Below are 18,920 nucleotides of genomic sequence, written 5' to 3'. Positions count from 1 at the left end.
AAATCACTGCGAATGGTGACTGCAGCCATGCAATCAGAAGACGTTTGCTTCTTGGCAGGAAAGCTATGACAAACCTAGAGAGTGTGTTGAAAAGCAGAGACATCACTCCGCTGACAAAGGTCCGTATAGTGAAGGCTATGGTCCTCCCAGTGGGCACGTACAGTTGTGAGAGCTGGACCGTAAAGAAGGCAGAGCACCGAAGAACTGATGCCTTCGAACTGTGGTGCTGGAGAAGACTCCTGAGAGTTCCCTGGACTGCAAGGAGATCCAACCAGTCAATCTTCAGGGAAATCAACCCTGAATACTCATTGGAAGGACTGATGCTGAAGCTGAAACTCCAGTAGTTTGGTCATCTGAAGAAAACAGCTGACTCAATGAAAAAGTCCCTGATGCTGGGAAAGAGTGAGGACAGAAGGAGAAGAGGGCATCAGAGGATGAGATGGCTGGATGGCATCTCCGAAGCAATGGGCATGAACTTGGGCAAACTTTGGGAGACAGTGAGGGACGGGGAGGCCTGGCGTGCGGCAGCACAAGGGGTCGCAAAGAGTCGGACACGACTGGGCGACTGAACAGCAACAAATCTACTAAAGGTGAACATATGGTGCCCTAAATCTCGGTGCCTTCAGCCACTGGAATATATGCAGGAGGAACGCAGGGGCTTGTGCACCAAGGCAGAGGACACGTGTGTTCACAGCAGCCTTCTCTGTAATAGCACCAGCCTGGAAACCCCCAGAAAATGGATGGACAGGTTGTGGAATACTCAGACAATGGAACACTTGACAGCAACAGAAATGAATAATCTACACTACCAGTATCACAGCATGGATAACCCTCCCAGCTGCAACATGGACCCAAAGAAGCCAGATACCGAAGTGTGTGGGTGATTCTATTAAGATCAGATATCAATACCCATCATTTAAAAGTGGACATTTTAATTTCTAAATACACGGAGCTTTTAAAAAACCTTTGATCTTAATTTCTCATTTTGATATCCATTTCTCATTTAAATGCTTTCTTCTCTGCCATCACCCTCTGTGTTTTTTCAGTCTTTTAACTTTACTGAGGTTTCAATGGCGAAGTCAAAGATCTCTCTTGGTAAATGTCACATTGCACTTGAAAATATGAGGGTTATTTTCAAATACCTTTTGATATTGATTTCTAACATAATGCCACAGTGATAAGAGAACAGACTCTGTATGATTTCAATACCTTTAGATGATGAAATTTTTGCACTTTATGTCCCTGGATATTTTCCTGTGTCTCTTGGTTTATAGTCTATAGGAACTTGAATAGAATTTGTATCCTGCTTTTGTGTGAAAACTGTGTAAATCTTAAGTATGTCACAGTGCTTTTCAGGTCTACTGTATGCTTCTACTTTTCACTTTCATTCTATCAATGTTTGAGAGTTTGATATTGAAACTCTAACTAAAAATCTTAATTTACCTACTTAAAAAAACTGTAATATATAGTGGAGCTATATGTAACTTTGTCCTGTATTTTCCAAGTCTCCTGTCAATGTTATCATACTTTCATAATTTAAAAATTAAAAAAGAAATTTCCTAAGAAAAAAAAAATATCAGGTTTCAAAACAGGCGGAAGCCATGTGTGCTGTTAGAAGTCTGGAGAGGGGCTCCCTCGGGTGACTGGCACCTGGATGGGGGCACGAGGGGGGCTTCCAGGTGCCGAAATGTTTTACTCGTTGATCGGGATGCGGGTTAAGGGGTGTGTTCACTTTGAAAAATTCCAAATGCTGTACACTTATGCACATTTTCCCTTATGGACGTTACACTTCAATAAAACATTTGTTAAAAAGTAACAAAAAACCGAAGTAGTCAGTTGGATGAGAAATTGGTAGTGATAAGGTGTTCCTGGCCATAGAACAGCACAGACTAAGGTTTGGGTTTCTAAATCAGGCCCAGGTCCCACTCCAGGAGGGGGACGTTCCCATCCCAGGGGAAGCACAGGATTAGCCCTGAGACCTTGCACGCACAAGTCACATTAGGGTGGTTCCTTCCTCACCCTAATTTGCCACCAGCACCAGCCCCTCGGCCTCTTGAGGTTTTAGGAAATGGCCCTAGATGAAGATAAAGAGGTTTCTGTTTGAGAGGACCTGAAGTCAGGCTGTCCTTGAGCTCAGTTACAAACGAATCTAAGCAGCATTACAAAGGAAAAAAAGAACAACCGACCACTACCCACCCCAGCTATTCTTCCATGGAGATAAATGCCAATTAAAACAGGAAGCGGATGCCATTAACACATTAAATTAATTAGCATCGAGCGCCACTGTTGTGCTCAGAAAAGCTCACCCCCCCAAACCAGCAAAGTTCCCCGTAGTTGATTAGCACAGGCATTTGCTGGGTTCCACGGGGGTTAATTAAGAGCCATTGGCAAATTCCCTCTGAGGCGTCCTCATGAGGTCTCTCTCTCTCAGTCTCTCTGGAGCTCACTCTCTGGCTCGTGCAGACATCAAGCACGCCGATAACATACACACTGCCTCCTGGGACACGCGGACAGGTGGGCACACCTATGGACACACTGACACATGTGCCGGCAGGGGTACTCATGTGGACAAGCACACACACACAGAAATATACAGGAGACACATCATCATCACACACAGAGACATGTATGTGCTCAGACGCCACATGCTCACATGGGCAGAAACACCCTGGACATCCCCCAAACACACTACTAATAATAACATCGCATTAAATGTTTACTGAGCATAGATTATAAACCAAACGCCATGTAATCCTCTCAATAACCCTATAAAGCAGATCTTATTTGTACGAATGAGGAAATTAGGCACAGTTAGATTAAGGATACAGTTATTTGCCCAGAGGTCACAGACACACACACACACACATACACAGTAATACACGTTCAGAGAGACTCATTCAAATACTTAAATAGAAAGATACAGACACACAGGTCTGTGTATCAGGTTGTCAGGTGAAATGAAAATTCTGTGGCCTCTTCAGGTTCATGGATGGAGACAGCAAATCACCCTGGAGCAGACCTGTTATTATGGAAGCAATCATGAATTGCATGAGCTGGACCATAAAGAAGGCTGAACGCCGAAGAATTGATGCTTTTGAAATGTGGTGCTGGAGAAGACTCTCGAAAGTTACTTGGACTGCAGGGAGATCAAACCAGTCAATCCTAAAGGAAATCAACCTTGAATACTCATTGGAAGGATTGATGCTGAAGCTCCAATACTTTGGCCACCTGTTGTGAACAGCCAACTCATTGGAAAAGTCCCTGATGCTGGGAAGGATTGAGGGAGGAGGAGAAGGGGACTACAGAGGATGAGATGGTTGGATGGCATCACTGATTCTGTGGACATGAACCTGGGCAAACTCTGGCAGATGGTAAGGGACAGGGAAGTCTGGTATGCTGCAGTCCATGGGGTCACAAAGAATCAGACACAATTTGGTGATTCAACAACATCAACAACATGAATCTCATTCCTTGATAAGCAGGAATCTGGAAAGGAGGACCAATTTACATAACGAAGTCAGGATTTCTGGGAGACGAACAATGAAGACTCTCATTATATGACAGAAGGGTAGGTTGGGGTGGTGCCGATTAAAATCCCTTGGCAGGAAATGTCCCCAGGACCTTAAAGGGGCATCAATTTAAGAGGAATGGGAAAGATGCCCTAACTGGCTTAACACAGGAATCTCAGGGTTGATGACTATAGACTGATTCTTTGTAACATGTGGCTGGTTGGGAGACCTCGTCAGAATCACCCTGATATGAGTGATCTTGGCATGTGGCCCCACACATCCACCAAGCTGTTTGGGACCAAGGGTCAACAGCGACACCTAGTGGCAGCCATCAAAACTGCACTGCTGCTCTACTGATCAAACTCGACCTCCTACCCTGCTCCAGCTGGGCCTCTGGTATAAGAATGATCCTCTCTGACCTGACTATATTCCAAAGTATATGGACTCAAGCTATACGAAGCTTGAGCTTGAAAAGTAAAAAGAGCTGTGGCTGTGTTTGACCCTCAGCAGGCAAAGCAAGTCATAGCACCGATAATTGTATTTAACTACACATGACTTTAGTAATAAAGATGTTATGCCCACTGTATGCACAAAGAGGCCCAGACCCATTCATGTGTACAATTTCATGAAGATGCACACAGTCCACCCATAAAATGTCACCCACATATTCCAACCCACAAACACAGCCTTTCCCCACTTCTCCCTCTGGCTCTGCCACCATCCTTACCCCACTGGGTCCCTGAGGAGAGCAGCAGGCCAGGCGGATGGAGCTGTTGACAGAGGCGAGTTGTTCCCGAAGACTTTCCACCTCCCGCTGGGCAGCCTCGGCTCGCTGGGGAGGAAATTGGGGCAGGTGTGGTGAAGAGGTGAGGGGGGCCACACTGGATCCCACCCTGGCCCTCCACTGCACCCCTGCACCGTCTCAGACAGCTGGGAAGGCAGGTCTGAGGACCCGGGGTCCTACTTTCTGAGTCCTGGGCCCCTGAATTGGCTCTGGGTTCCCCTGGGGTGTTTGGGACTCCAGGTGGAGCTAGAACGTTCCCACTCCACTAGGGCAGGAAGGGAGGTGCTGTCTTGATAAGTCTGGCAAGTTTTCGCATGTTTCCAGGCCACTTCTGTCTGCCAAGTTAACTTCAGGGTTGGCTAGTCAAAAGGCCAGAGCTTGTCCCCATCTCCTGTGCCATACGCTGTCTGCAGAGGTTGGCTCTAAAGTCCACAAGCTGTTGCAGGTCCCTGGGCAAGTTACTTCTCTCTGGGTCTCAGTTTTCCTTCTGTGAAATGGAGGCCATGAAATACACCTACTGTAGAGGAGCATCGAAATTCATCTAAAAATCAGTATGCCACAGCTCACTAAACGGAATCTTAACTCTTCAAAAATTTATAAGAAAAAAGCCTGGAAGGAAGCTTTCAAATGTTAACAATGTGGACTTGTGGCCTGGAAAGACATCTGTACTTTGTCTCTTTCTGGTTGTGTGACCTTGGGTAAGAAATTTAATATCCTTGGCCTCAGTTTCCCTGTCTGCAAAATGGGGATGAGAAGAGCAACTACCTCATAAGTCTGTTCTGCAAGTAAGTAATGTGGTAAAATACGATTCATTAGGTATCCCACCTTGATGCCTGACACATACAAATATGTCAGTGACTGGATTCCTTTACTAACAACAACAGGGTGGATGGGATCTTGAACTGTTATTAAAATGAAAAGAGCAACAGCTGTGTTTTGACCCCCAGCTGGTGACGCAGGTCAAGCGATTAAGTTTAACTTATACACTGATCGCAGCGATCAGTATGCTGTGCCCACTGTGTGTGCATGAGACTCACACACATTTATGCACATGTTTTGTTGATTTATCTTTAAAATGATTTATTTATGGTATCCTGCCTTGTTTCAAAAATAGTTCCAGTAAGGAGTCAGCTTTGTTTGGGGAAAGGATCTGGGTGTGTGTGTAGTCATAGGGAAAACATTTTTATGTTTCCGCACAGTTAGGGTTTTCTGAGTAAATGGGACTGAGACCTGAGATCTGGGCTAAAAGACAAGCCTTGTGAATATCAATACATGACTGTTCAGCTAGTGAGAACTCCAAAGATTCACCTCCTGGGAGATGCCTGTTGACATTTCAAGAGGGCATGAGACCCAGACCATGAAGACATCCTCTGGTTGTAATGATGAATTTAAAGTTACTAGTCTTATCTTCCCCTGGAGAGAAGGATTTACATTCCAAATGCTAGAAACCCAGGATACTCGACAGCAGATTTCTCTCCCTTTCTCAGAAGACCCCTCTCCTATACAACCACTCAGATTCATATTTGGGGGGGTGCTTTGCCTACAGCACAAACCCCGGTACATGCAGGGTATCTGGTTCTCGGCTCATCATACCAGGGGAACAGCTGGGGAAAACTGGCATGGTTTTTACTATGCAAGTAATAATGACCTGCTCCAGAATCCTCTTGCTCACATTTAAGATAGTATTAATAAATACAGATATTAAAGACTAATACGGTGACATGTCCTTTTTTCTCAATACTCTATAATGAGCAGGTTTTGTTTTATACTCAGAAAAAAGAAACATTATCAAAAATGCTTCCTATTCAGACTACTCTAAGATCTCTCTTCTTAAGCCTGTTTGGTAGAAATCCAAAAGTTTGATGCCACATGGTGCTGGCGAGGCTGAGAAAACAGGCTCCTTCATCTTGATGAAGAGGACAGAAACTGGTACAACCCATGGAAGGCAGTCTGGCCACATCTGCCAAATTATAAGCACCCGGCTCTTTCACCCAACAGTTCCACTTCTAGGAACTTGCCCTGTGTAGTGGCTTGGGTATGTATGAAATGATATCTGTACAAGATTATTCCCTGCAGTATTAAGGATGATGGTTAAAATACTGGAAATACCACCAAAAGGGTATGAGTTAGATCAGAGGTTGGCAAAATGCAGCCTGCTGTCTGTTTACGTAAATAAAGTTTTACTGGAACATAGCCATGCCCATTCACTTCCACATCATCTATGCTGTCACTTTACCATGGCAAAGTTTTGAATAGTTTTGACAGCGACTTGCAAGGCTGATAATATACTCTCAGGTCCTTTACAGAAAGTTTGCCTTCCCCAGGTTAGTTGATGACGCGTTCGTCTAGTATAATAAGACACAGCTGTGAAACGGGAGGAACTGCCTTATACACAGATCCGAAACGAGCTCTAAGATACATACACAGAACAGGCAAGGTTCAGAAGGGTGTACTTGGTAACTGTTGTTCGGTTTAAAAAGAGGTGAAAGGAGATATTCATGGGCTTGTGAATGCCTCTCTGGAAGGAGACCCCAGACATGGTAACGGAGGCTGCTGAGGGGAGGGAGTCTGGGGGCGAGTTCAGGGAAGGGAGATGGAGTTTCTGGGCTATGCCCTTATGGAGCTTTATCAGTTTTGAACTAAGTAAATGGATTACCTACTTAAAAAATCAATCTAAACAATGTTATTCTTTCCCAACTTTCCTCTAGCGGGGAGCACCCCGTCCTTGGGCCCCCACAGCCCCGCATCTGGGCCTTTGCCTCTGCTGTGCCCTCTTCCATTCCTCGGGAGGGCAGCGCCTGGGCTTCAGAACCCAGCTCAAAGTGCCCCTCCCAGGAGGCCTCCCTCCACCACCCCCAGGGAGATGACCGCCTGCCCTGTCACACTGCTGACCCCTCCTGGCCACGGCCCTGGCTGCTTGCGTCGCAGGGCACTGGGGAAGAGGTGTGGTGGGCCCGCGGGACTCCAGACTGAACCCTCATGGCCACGTCCTACCTCCTTTCAAAGTCCCGCCCAACTCAGCCCCCCAGATGGCAACACATCTGAAGCCAGAGGGAGGCAGGATGTGGGAACCCCATTTATAAACGCGAAAACTGAGATTCAGAGAGGCTAAAGGGCTTAGAGGGATCTGGGCTGGGATGAGGATGTGGGAGCCCCAGGGAAGGTTGGGGTCTACCCAGCGCTCAGCTGGTGATCGAGTGAGGAGGCTGGCGGAGACCCCCAGGTTGGGACAGAGGGAGAGAAGCAGCCCCAGGGTTGTCCCTTGTCACTGCCCCTGGCTCTGCGGAACATGGCTCCTCACTTAGTCTGGTTGGGAGAGACCCATGTCCCAGCTTAGCCTGGGGACGGGCTTGGACCCCTGGGCCCTGCTCTGCCTTTCTTCCACGGGGAAGGGCGCTCGTGTGCTCTGCAGGCTGCTTCTTGGCCTTTACAGGGGCCATCCTGTGCCTGGAATCCATCCCTCTGCAGGCTCCAGTTACTCATCAGGTCTCAGCTCAACGACCCTTTCTCTGGGACGTCTTCCCTGTCCCGAGTCTGGGTCAGGTGCCCTTTCCTCAGCCACTGCTGCCTGCATCACCCTATTTCTGAGCGTTGTGTCTGTCTGGGAACTCAGGGGCCGGGTTCCTCTGACATCTCCTAGCCCCAGCGCTCAGCACGGGATGTAGTTCAATGCATACTGACTGAGCTCAGCTCCCTCCCCTCCGCCCAGCCCGCGATTCCCCCACCCTGGGTCAGTGAGCCCCGGCAAACATCTCCTCACCTGATTAGCTTTCTCCAGGTTGGTCATGATCAGGCCGACTTCATCTGCCCTGAGACAGAAAGATGAGGCCCTGAGGAAGGGATTCTGGCAGGCGCCAGGGCCCCTGCCCTTCCTGAAACTCCCCAGCCCCTGCCAACCCAAGGGTCTTGCGATGGAGGCTGTGAGGAGGCTGCCTTCCATCCTTCCTACTGAAGAGGTCAGGCTGCGGGGAAATGAAAATGGAGCCTTAGCACTGGGCCCCTTCCAGGCAGCCTGACCCCTCATCCCCCACCGGGGGTCCACCCTCTGATCTGTCACCGAACTACACCTCCAGCCTTTGGTTCTGTGGAGGGCTTCCTCAAGAGGACAGGGCTTGAGGTTTATTTCTGTTTATTAAGACTTTTTTTTGATGTCGACCGTTTTTAAAGTCTTTGTTGAATTTGTCACAACGCTGCTTCTGGTTTATGTTGCTGTGTTTTGACTGTGGGCTATGTGGGATCTTAGCTCCCTGACCAGGGATTGAACCCACAACCCTGCACTGAGAGGCAAAGTCTTAAGTCACTGGACCACCAGGGCAGTCCCCAGGTCCCAAGCTGGAAACACAGCTGCAGTGTTCTAGGAGGCCTCCTTCAACTCCCCTCATTTATTTTGCTGCCTCCCCACACTTCTGGGTTGGCAGGGCCTAGAGGATCAGGACAGGACTTAACCACCTCGGCTGCCCCTCGGTCTAGTGTGGGGTAGGGGGTGATCTGCGGGGAACATGTGGTGACTGAAAGTCACACTTGTGATTCATGCATGTTCTGCTTCAAGGCCTTTTTTTGCACAAGCTGTTCCCACTGCCCAGAGTACCTCTTCCAGCTTTCTTCATGTGGCCATCGCCTTCTTGTTTTTGAGGTCTCGCTCTGAAGGTCATTTCCTCAGAGAAGTCCTCCCTGACTACCCTGGATAACAGGACCCACCTCTCCCTGTCATTCTCTCCTGCTGCTCTCCCGGTTTTATAAAAGCTTCATAGCATTTACTATGTGCCCCCAACAGTGTCAGGCATACAATCAGTGCTCAGCAGTGACTGCACAGGAAAGAATTTATTCCTGTGCATCGGCTAGTGTCCGTCTCTTCTCTGAGAACAGGGCCATGTTCTGATGTTTCCTCCAGGGACCCAGCATAGCAGCGGGTCAACAGTAGGTGCTAAATATTTGTGTTTGAGGATTAAGTGATATCTCAGAGCCCCAAGAAACATTGAGTCCAGAATAACTGAAGATGACACTTGGCCCTGGGGGTTGGATTGGGAAGGTGGGGAGTGGGGACAGCCCCGGGAGGATGGGAAGAGATGCCTCTGAGCAGTCAAGTGGGCTGAGCTGGCAACCCAGAGCGTCCTTTACAGTCTGCGGTGTGTGGATGGCACCACGAATGACTGGTGAACAGCTGTGTGCCTGTGCGAGTGTGGAACACAGGGTGTGAAATGAGTGCCTCGGGCAGAATCAGAGGGAGGAGAGTCAGAAAGGGGAGGCACGTCTGGGAGGGGCAGAGGGAGGAGGCACACCTCAGCAAGGCGTTCACTTACTTGGATGCTGCCTCCTCGTCGTATTTCCGCCGCAGCTCCAGCAGCTCTGTCTGTGTGGCCTTTAACGCTGAGAAAAATTAGAGCGCTAGGGTAAGGTCCTCCGTCCCCAGGGAGGTGGAACTCTCTCCCCTTCTGTAGAGCCCAGAAGGCAGAATGAGGCTTGGGGTAGTGAGCAAAGATTTTCCTCTCAGAACTGGCGACAGTTAGTGAGTTTCCTGCTCCTAGAAGGGCTTCAAGCTGGTGGGAGGGCTGTGGAGTGGCCAGGGAAAGGAGGGCAGATGACATGATTCTCTGGGAGTCCATGAAGCTCAGGGGACCCAGGTGAGTGAAGGGGGTGGTTGGCCCCAGAACCCGGGGTATGAGCCCCTAACACGTTGAGGTCACTCCAGGACCTAGGTGGGGCCATCCTTCCATAGCTCACCTACCCCGAGGTCCTGCCTGGAAGTGAGGGGGACAAGGATGAACAACAAAGTCAATAGGTACATGCATGATAAATAAGGATTTCTCACAGAATTCCAGATTTCTGATTTCCTGAGGAGAGCGGAAGGGACTGTCCGTACTGGTCAGGGCCTGGCTGAGACTCAGCAGCGGCCGCCTCTTTAGATGAGGCCTGGGTTCTCCAGTTTGACCCAGACCCCTCCCCGCTTCCCTACGGCACTCCCTGATCCAGCTGGCTTGGGTGCCTGTCCAGCCCCAGTGGGCGCTGCATTTGTCTCTCCATAGTAGTATGGCCCCTGGGATTGGAGCGCCAATCCCCATGGGGTAATGCAGGTCTTTCCTCTCCCTTCCCAAACGCCTTTCTCGCCCTCTGAGTCTTCTTAGTGTCCTTGCCCCCTGCTCTTCCCACTGGACCTCCTGGACTGACTGGCTGGGGTGATGTGAGGGCGGGGGACACGTGCCAGATACATACCTGAATGTAGGACCTTGATCTTCTCCTCGGCTTCCCCCAGTCTGGCTGCCAAAGTGATCTGTACTTCTTGAAGGCCCCTGTGGAAACACCTGGCGTGTGGACCAGCCCCTCCTGGCTTCCTACACCCTCACCCACTCCCTGTAATCTGCACCTGGCTCTTTTTAATGAGTCCTTAGACAGGACACGCAGGCCCTTGGCTGCCCGGCTCTTTTGCTGACAGTGTGGCCTCCATTAGAGCTGATGCCCAGTGAAGCTTCCAGCAACCCTGCCTCTCTGGCCCTCAGTTTCCTCATCTATAAAATGGGGTTTGTTGCAGTGAGAAGGCCAAGCACCACCATGAAGAGTAGCCCCCACTCGCTGAAACCTGAGAAAGGCGGTGCAAAGCAACAAGCATCCAACACAACCAAAAATAAATAATAAAAATGGGGTTTGTGATGGAGTCTGACTCAGTGGGTTCTATAAGGCACGTTCAGCGTGGTGCCCAGCCCCAGAGTTCCCCCAATAACACTGTTTACTATCATTGTTCCCTGGAGAGGCACTTTTTTCCCTTTCTGTGGCAGAAGTTTGGGAAGCCCTGTCAGCCCACTGTGGCCTAACTCAGGTGTGAGGCAAGCATCTCAGCAGAGAAAGAGGACCTCTCACTGCGCTGGGGGAGGGATTATGCAAAGCCTAAGCCTTACCTTATTCTGGCTCAGTGACTCCAGGGAAGGAGCCTTGTTTATCCTGATCTTATCCTGCCCTCTCCCCTCCTTGCCTTTCAAACACATCAGGCATGTTCTTGCCTCAGGACCTTTGCACTGACTGTTCCTTGCCCCATATGCCTGCAAGACTCCCTCAACTCCTTAGGGCTTTGCTCACTCTATTCTATAGGAAATCAACCCCAAATATTCATCAGAAGGACTGATGTTGAAGCTGAAGCTCCAATACTTTTGCCACCTGATGCGATAGCCGATTCATTGGAAAAGACCCTGATGCTGGGAAAGACTGTGGGCAGGAGGAGAAGGGGGCAATGGAGGGTGAGATGGTTGGACGGCACTGCCAAATCAGTGTACGTGAATCTGAGCAAATTCTGCAAGACAGTGAAAGACACAGAAGCCTGGTGTGCTGCAGTCCATGGGGTCGCAAAAAGTTGGACACGACTGAGCAACTGAACAAGAACACCTTCTCAGTGAGACGTCCTCTCCCACTCTATTGAAAACTTCAGCCCGTCTCTCCTGCTCCCTCTTCTGTTTTATCTGTCGTCACAACCTTTATCATCTAGCACGCTACTTGTCTTTTTATTTGCGTCTCCCTCATGAGAAAGTAAACTCCAGGAGGGCAGAGAGTTCTGTCCATTTTGCTCACTGCTGTTTCCTGGAACAGTGCCTGTGGCACACAGTAGGTGGTTCCATAAACATGTGGGATGGAAAAAATAAGTGAATGACAGAAAAGATGTATGGAATGATCACCACGAAACTAGAAAGGCCCTACGGAGGCATAGTTTATCAACACTGCACTAATGGTAAAGGTAAATATTTACTGACATGTGCCGTGTGAGCACTGAGCTAAGCATTCAGAGGCACCATTTCATTTCACTCATTCTCAGGGCAGACTAGGAGTTGATACGGCCTGTGACAGTCAGTGTTATATGTCCATTTGGCTGGGCTACAGTACCCAGTTATGCAATCACACACGAATACAAGTATTGCTGTGAAGGGTTTCTGCAGATGGGGTTAACGTCTACAATCAGTTGATGTTAAGTAAAGGAAACTATTTGCAATAACAGGGGTGGGCCTCATCTCATCAGTTGAAGGTCTAAAATATATATATTTTTTTAATTAAAAAAATTTTTGGCATGCTGCACATGTGGGATCTTAGTTCTCCAACCAAGGATCAAACCTGTGCCCCATGCAGTGGAAGGTCAGAGTCTTAACCACTGGACCACCAGGGAAATCCCCCTTTTAAAAGTTTTTACATTTTTTTTGTTGTTGTTGTTGACAGTCTTAAGAACAAAACTGAAGAAGAAATTTTGTTTCAAGATGGCAGCCAGCGCAGACTTCTACCTGACAGTTTCCAGCCTGCTGGCCAGCTCTACCAATTCAGACTTGCTTGCTTCAATCATGTGAGTTAGGTCCTAGAAATACAACTGTTAATTAAAAAAAAAATCCTACTGGTTCTGTTTCTCCGGGGAACCATGACTAACATACCACCATTAGCCCCATTTTTCACATGGGGAAACTGCGGCTCAGTGAGGTGATGTGATGCCCAGGGCGGGTCACTGAGCTGCTGACATGTGGTGTGAACCCAGGCCGGCATCTCCATCTTCCAGCTGCATCTGGATTCCCCACGGGCCCTGGTAGGGGTAACTTTCCAGGCCCCCTCTCCCAGACAGGTGGAGCAGCAGGGGCCCGCCCGTCCTTCCCAACTCACTTTTGTTTCTCTGCCTCATTTCTCTGCAGCAAAGTTTCTGTCAGGAGGGCTTTGCTGGGAATGCCTGGGAGGCGGCTCGCCTCGGTCAGCGTGGGCCCGGCTGGTGACGTCCCCTCTCTCTGCTCTGAAGGAAGAAGAAGAGGGAAAACTGCCCATTGCTGAGAGCGGCGTGACGACCAGAGCCGCTTTCTGCAAACCAGATCGATCAGTGGTTCTGGGAGAATCAATTTCCCAAACTTAGCACTGGAGACAGCACAGCTGTCAGACCTGCTGTCACCATGGTTGGCTGGGTTGCAGCCTTGGCAAACACCTGCATTAGAGAGTCAGACTCCCATCGTGTGGGCCCTGGGCGGCACACCCAGAGGTTCTTTTGCCCTCTCAGACCTGCCCCTGCCTCCTTGCCTTTCTGCATGATTTAAAAAACTCATGGTAAAATACACATAAAGTCCATTTTAACCATTTAAAAATACACAATTTAGTGACACGTAGCATAGTCAAAATACTGTGCAATCATTATCCAGGACACTGTAATTCTAGGACACTGTCATCACCCCAAAATGAAACTTGGCCCCATTAAGCAGACACTCCCCACTCCTTCCCCTCCTGCTTTCTGTTGCTATGGATTTGTGGATTTTGGATATCCCCCATCACTGGAATCATAACATACGTCCTTTTGTGACTTGATTCTGTCACGTAACATGCCTTCGAGGTTCATTCAAGTTGGACCATGGGTCAGTGCCTCACTCCTTTTTCACGGCCGGATAATATTCCATTTTATGGATATATCATGTTTTGTGTTTTTTCCCATTCATCCACTGATGGGCATTTAGATTATTTCTATCATTTGGTTACTGTGAACAGTGCTGCTATAAACATTTGTGTACAAGTTTTGTCTGAGCACTTGTTTTCAGTTTTCTAGGGTATATCCCTGGGAATGGAATGGTGGGGTCACAGGGTAACTCCAGATTTAACCTACTGAGGACCTGCCACACTGTTTTCCCTTCCCCATGACTGATGGCACACACTCAGATGTTCAGTCATTGCCCTTCACTTGCAGGTGCCCTGGGGCAGGGCCCACGTCAGGTCCATCTTTGTGAACGCCATAGGGGCTCATTTGGAGATCAGTGTTTGCCTGTGGCACTAAATTCACGGAGAGAGAGATGCCCAGGGGCCAGTTATCAAGGGTGAGTGGCTCAAGAGTTCCAAAATTTGGTCTCCCAACCATGGGTCCACATGACTCAGTTAAATTCTGTCCTGGTTATAAAGTTTCTACTGTGAGCCTGGCACAGGAGGGTGAGTGTAGAGCTGGGCGGTTTGTAGAGTGAGTCCCCTGAGAGGCTGGCAGAGCGGTCTGCTCATAAGATATATAACACATGTGCACACATGGTCTGGGAATGCTCCAGATGCTGAGGCCACAGCAGTGAACAGAAAAGCAAGGTTTGACCATCATGATGCAGAATAATAAGGGTCCTCAAGAAGAAACACAGCCCAGGGCCAAGGTCAACATTTTTTGTTCTGATTCCCTACTTGGCTACCTGCTGCTTCTGTGACTCAAGTTTCCCCATCTGTAAAATGGGGCCAGTGACACCCCAGAAGATTGATACCAGGAGACAGTGAGCTGCTGTGTGAAAAGCACGCTGCACAGAGCAAATGCTTTCAAGAGGCAATTTCCCCAACTACTATTAATATTATTCTTAGAGAAGGAAGTTCAGACCTCAGAGGAAGCGGTGACAGCTTTGCTGGGGAACCTCAGAGGCTTCATAGAGGCATTCGTATGAGCAGGGGCTGAAGAACTGCCAAGTCCTGGCTTGTCAGGATAGTTCGAAGGGTATTCCAGGTGCAGGACCAGAGCTGGCAAAATGCTGTTATTTTAGTCACCGTTAAGTCTTCCCCAGAAGACCCTGCTTAGGGCCAGGCTTACAGCAGGTGCTCACTACGCAATGTGGGGGAGAGGGGTGAAGGGAGGATGTTGAGACATGGGGGAGTGTGAAAGCGGTTGTTTCCTGAAAAGTGACTTTGTGTCATGCTTCCGTTTGACAGGCTTCAGTCCATTTTGTCTCCACTACATGCCAAATCTCGCTCGTTACCTGTTTTGTCAATAAAGTTTTACTAGAATAAAGCCATGCTCCCAAATTAATATGTAATAATTCACATATTATCTATGGCTGCTTTCACCCAGCATTACGTAGTTGTGACAGAAACTGCATGACCTGCAACATCCAAGATAATTACTTTCTAGCCCTTTTCAGAAAAAGCTTACAGACCTGAGGTAAACCCTATTCATTCATTCCTTAGACAAGAAGCCTTTAACCCGACTCTTCCCCAATTTTCTGCTTAATTTTTTTCCCAAAGACTTTTTACCAACTGACATACTATATATTTTACTAATTTATTTGTTGACAATCAGTTCCTCCCTCTAGAAGGTCAACATGATGAGGACAGAGATTTTTTTCTGTTTTATTCCTGGCTGAGTCCCTAGTGCCTACCACAGCACCTGGCATGCAGGTCAATGAACATCCAAGACTGGGATGGTTACCAATGGCTTTCACCTGCTATTTGCTCTCCCTATGGAGACTTCCTACCTTACATCTTACCTTCCAAAGGTAATCATGCTGAATTTTGTTCATCATTCTCTTACTTTTAAACATTTTATCACAACATATGTACACCTAAAGACTATATTACTTGTCTCATCTGGAGCTGAGACAGTGTTATGCTCCTACACCCTGTTTCCCTCTCCTCCTGGACACAGACTACATTTCCCAGCTTCCTTTGCAGCAGAGTATAGCCACGTGACTGAGCTTTGGCCAATGGGATGTGGCCAAGGTGATGTTTGCTGCTCCCAGGTCTGGACCCCACAAATCTCAGTGTGATCCTCCACATTCTTTCTCTGCCTCTTGACCAGATGTCATACATGCACTTGTGACTGTGGATGTTGAGTGTTGACGACCACAGCCTGGGTCCCTGAGTGACTGTGCGAGCCATCCCCTGAAAGTTCTCTCTTCAAATACAGTAAGCCTCTGAAAATTTGGGGTCAGCCTGTTTCAGCAGAAGTGTACCTTAACCCACCCCACTTCTAAAATGATAAAAATTGAGTTCCCTGACCCTCTTCCTCCCACAGGGGTGGCAGAGTTTGGCTGCCAAAGATTCACAGCCCATTTGCTTATTATGGACATTCTGTGAGAGCCTTATCAGTACCTTTGCTGCCGACGAGCTCAGGGTGTCTCTTCCACGAAGCGTGGAGCTCTCGCCGCGGGGGCCCACTGGGGTCGAAGCTGGGGGGCTGCAGTCTGTCGTCTGGGCTGCGTGCCACCTCAAACACAGGCACGGGGTCTGCACAGAGAAAGGAGGGCAGTGGTAGGGGGAGCTCTGCGGGCCAGGGAGCTTATGTGGGAGGAACCATCCATTGGAGCCGTCTGGAATCTCTCTGCTGGCATATGGGAGCATTGGGGACTTTCTGCTTTATGAGGGAGCAGAGCTTCTCCAGACACCTGTTCTGAAGAGCCTGTGCTGTTCTCATGGGTGTGGATGTCCTGCCCCGCTGGAATAATAACGATGACTGTTACAATAACTGCATTCTGCTGATTCTAGATGCCATCGGTGGTGGCCCTGAGATGGCGTCCAACCAGAGGGAGCGTAACTTAGCAAGGACCCCAGCAGGCACGTTCTGAAATTCATCAGTCCAAGTGCTTCCTTCTCAGGGAACTTCCCAGACAAGGAAGCGGGGATTGGGGCAGACCTGGCTGGGGGATATGGAACTGGTCTGAGGACCGGCCCACGACCTCACTCACGACTTCGTTCCTTGGGCTTTCACCCAGTTCCCCACTTCTCCTCACTCTCTCCCTATTTTCCTTCACCCAAGGTTCCCTAATAGCATCCTTGCACATATAATCCTTGTGGTGCTTTTCAACAGATCTGGGCCAACACACCATCTTTTGTGAACACTTAAGTTTGATTAAATGATTATTTTTTCTGGGGACCAAATATAAAACTGGATATAAGATGTCTCCAAGTGTCCTGACAGCAAAAAAACTGAGGACTGCAGGTCTTTCCACCCGGAATTCTGTCCCTATTGCTGTCAGTTAGCAAGCACTTCTTCTTCCTTCAGATCTAGAATCCAACCAGCTCTTCTTCCAGCAGCTCTCCACTTGGGGCAGGTGGTTGGTGGAGCATCTTCCAGGTTACAAAGCCAGTCCCTGGGAACCAGTCCCACGATGCACCCAGCATCCCCTGGAGGCTGGCTTAGATCTAACTTGTTTTCACAGATGAGGAAACTAAGGCTCAGAGAAGTCAGGCGATTTGCTGAAGCGTGGAGGAGACTCAAGTCTGGGTCTCTTTCTCTGATGCCACAAAAACTTGCTGTCCCGGTGCTCTGGATATTTCAACCCCAGTAGCCACGTGTAGGAAGGGGCTTCCCTGGTGGCTCAGTGGTAAAGAACATGACTGCTAAGGCAGGAGACATGGGTTCAATCTCTGGGTTGAGAAAATCCCCTGGACAGTGAAGCCTGGCACCATGGGGTCACAAAAGGGTCAGACACAACTTACTGTCTAAACAACAACAACAGCCACGCATAGGTAGGTATTCATGGGACCCAAGAAAGCCGGGGCCTCCTTGCTTCAGGCCAAGGGGCGTGGTCTGTTCCACAACTTTTTCTAACGTCCAAGAGCCCTCTCTCTTTCTGGTTCCTCCTCTGGGATCTCCCACTAGCATCTGCTTGGCCACTACTCTCTGTGGTGTGGACCCTGGAGTCAGACATCCCTGGTCCGAATCTAATCTATACTTGCTTCTCAGGATTGCTGTGTGACCTTGGCAAGTGGTGCTGCCTCTCTGTGCCTCGCCACAAAAGTGCCGACCTCATCAGCCTGTGATGAAGATTCATGCAAAGTCCTCAACATGGTGCTTGGCCCTTGGTCAGCTCAGAACACATGAAAGCCCTTGCTATTTTCCCTGCCTTTCTGAGTGCCAACAATACTGACCTTCTTTTCTCAGTCCCTCAAAGGCACCTTCCCATCCCAGAGGCTTTGTACAGCCAGGAGCCTTCTGCCAGGAACACTCTGCCCTCCTCTGTCGCTTTCAGCTAGTTGATGCTTACTCGTCTTAGCAATTCAAATGCCAGTTCTTTCAGGAGGCCTTCCCTGACCAGTTAGCTGGTTTTCCGGTATGCGCTCTCCCAGCTGTCTGCACCTTTCTCTCACAGCAGTCACTGTACTTCCAATTTTCAGTGATTTACAAGCGCACCTAGTGAATACCCGCTGGGCTGCAAACTCCACACGAGCAGGGCTGGGACCGCATCTCCTTTTGCTCCACTGGACCCGTTGTGGGTGAATGACGCCTGACCCACAGTCCAACCCAATAAATATCTGCTGATGGAAGAAACAGGGTAGAGCCTATTCTTGGGGACCTTCAGGTCCGGCTGGAACAAGGCCACCTCGGCGTTTTCTCCTTCTCCTCCCGCCTGTCTGCTGAGGTGGTGGGAGGCTCGGACAATGGGCGTTTGTGTAGAGGTAAGCAGGTGCACGGGAACGCCGCTGCCGTCTTTCCTCTGTCAGCACTCCCCCCACGCCCCGTCATTAGGCAGGGCCTGCTCAGCGGGGTATGCCATTATGTCTCCCCGGGCTGATGTAATTATACATTGACATAATTAACCCAGCAAGCGCATTAGGCAGGCCAGCTAAAAATTCATCTATAATTATTTGTTGTGTGCATGCTAATGAGTCCATCTGCACTGCCTTTGTACAACACGGACAAATTAATTTACAAGTCTGGATTTTTTAATAAGTTCAAGGAAACGCTTCCTATTGTGTCCTGGTTTTTGAGAAAAGAAGAAACAGGCGACAAGCGCTTGCCAGGGTCAGGGAGGTTAGATAAACACGGAGGCTGCAGCTCGGGAGCGGGCATGGAGGGCTCTCTCTGGTTCCAGGAGGTGGAACAGATCCAGCTCATGGCTCAGGGGCTGGCTGGCCAGGAGCCTGTCCAAGCCAAAAGACGCCGCTCGGGTGAGAAGGGA

General features: G+C 49.0%; 1 protein-coding gene across 3 annotated transcripts in view; it reads right to left on the bottom strand.

Moving 5' to 3' along the window:
* The window catches only part of CUX2 (cut like homeobox 2), a 277,084-nt gene that overhangs the window by 23,873 nt on the left and 234,291 nt on the right, over nucleotides 1–18,920 (bottom strand). For all 3 annotated transcript variants that reach the window (XM_055405600.2, XM_055405601.2, XM_055405611.2), the window contains 6 exons: nucleotides 16,111–16,245; nucleotides 12,913–13,036; nucleotides 10,504–10,580; nucleotides 9,594–9,660; nucleotides 8,054–8,102; nucleotides 4,237–4,341 (listed from right to left, as the gene is read on the bottom strand). In XM_055405600.2, the coding sequence (XP_055261575.1) occupies nucleotides 4,237–4,341; nucleotides 8,054–8,102; nucleotides 9,594–9,660; nucleotides 10,504–10,580; nucleotides 12,913–13,036; nucleotides 16,111–16,245 (557 nt within the window). The remainder of the gene's footprint in view (nucleotides 1–4,236; nucleotides 4,342–8,053; nucleotides 8,103–9,593; nucleotides 9,661–10,503; nucleotides 10,581–12,912; nucleotides 13,037–16,110; nucleotides 16,246–18,920) is intronic.

The sequence above is a fragment of the Moschus berezovskii genome, chromosome 19 (assembly GCF_049115385.1).
Source record: "Moschus berezovskii isolate FMDL1 chromosome 19, NW_MosBer_1.0, whole genome shotgun sequence".
NCBI classification, from domain to species: domain Eukaryota; kingdom Metazoa; phylum Chordata; class Mammalia; order Artiodactyla; family Moschidae; genus Moschus; species Moschus berezovskii.
This window is presented reverse-complemented; position numbering and strand designations above follow the sequence as displayed.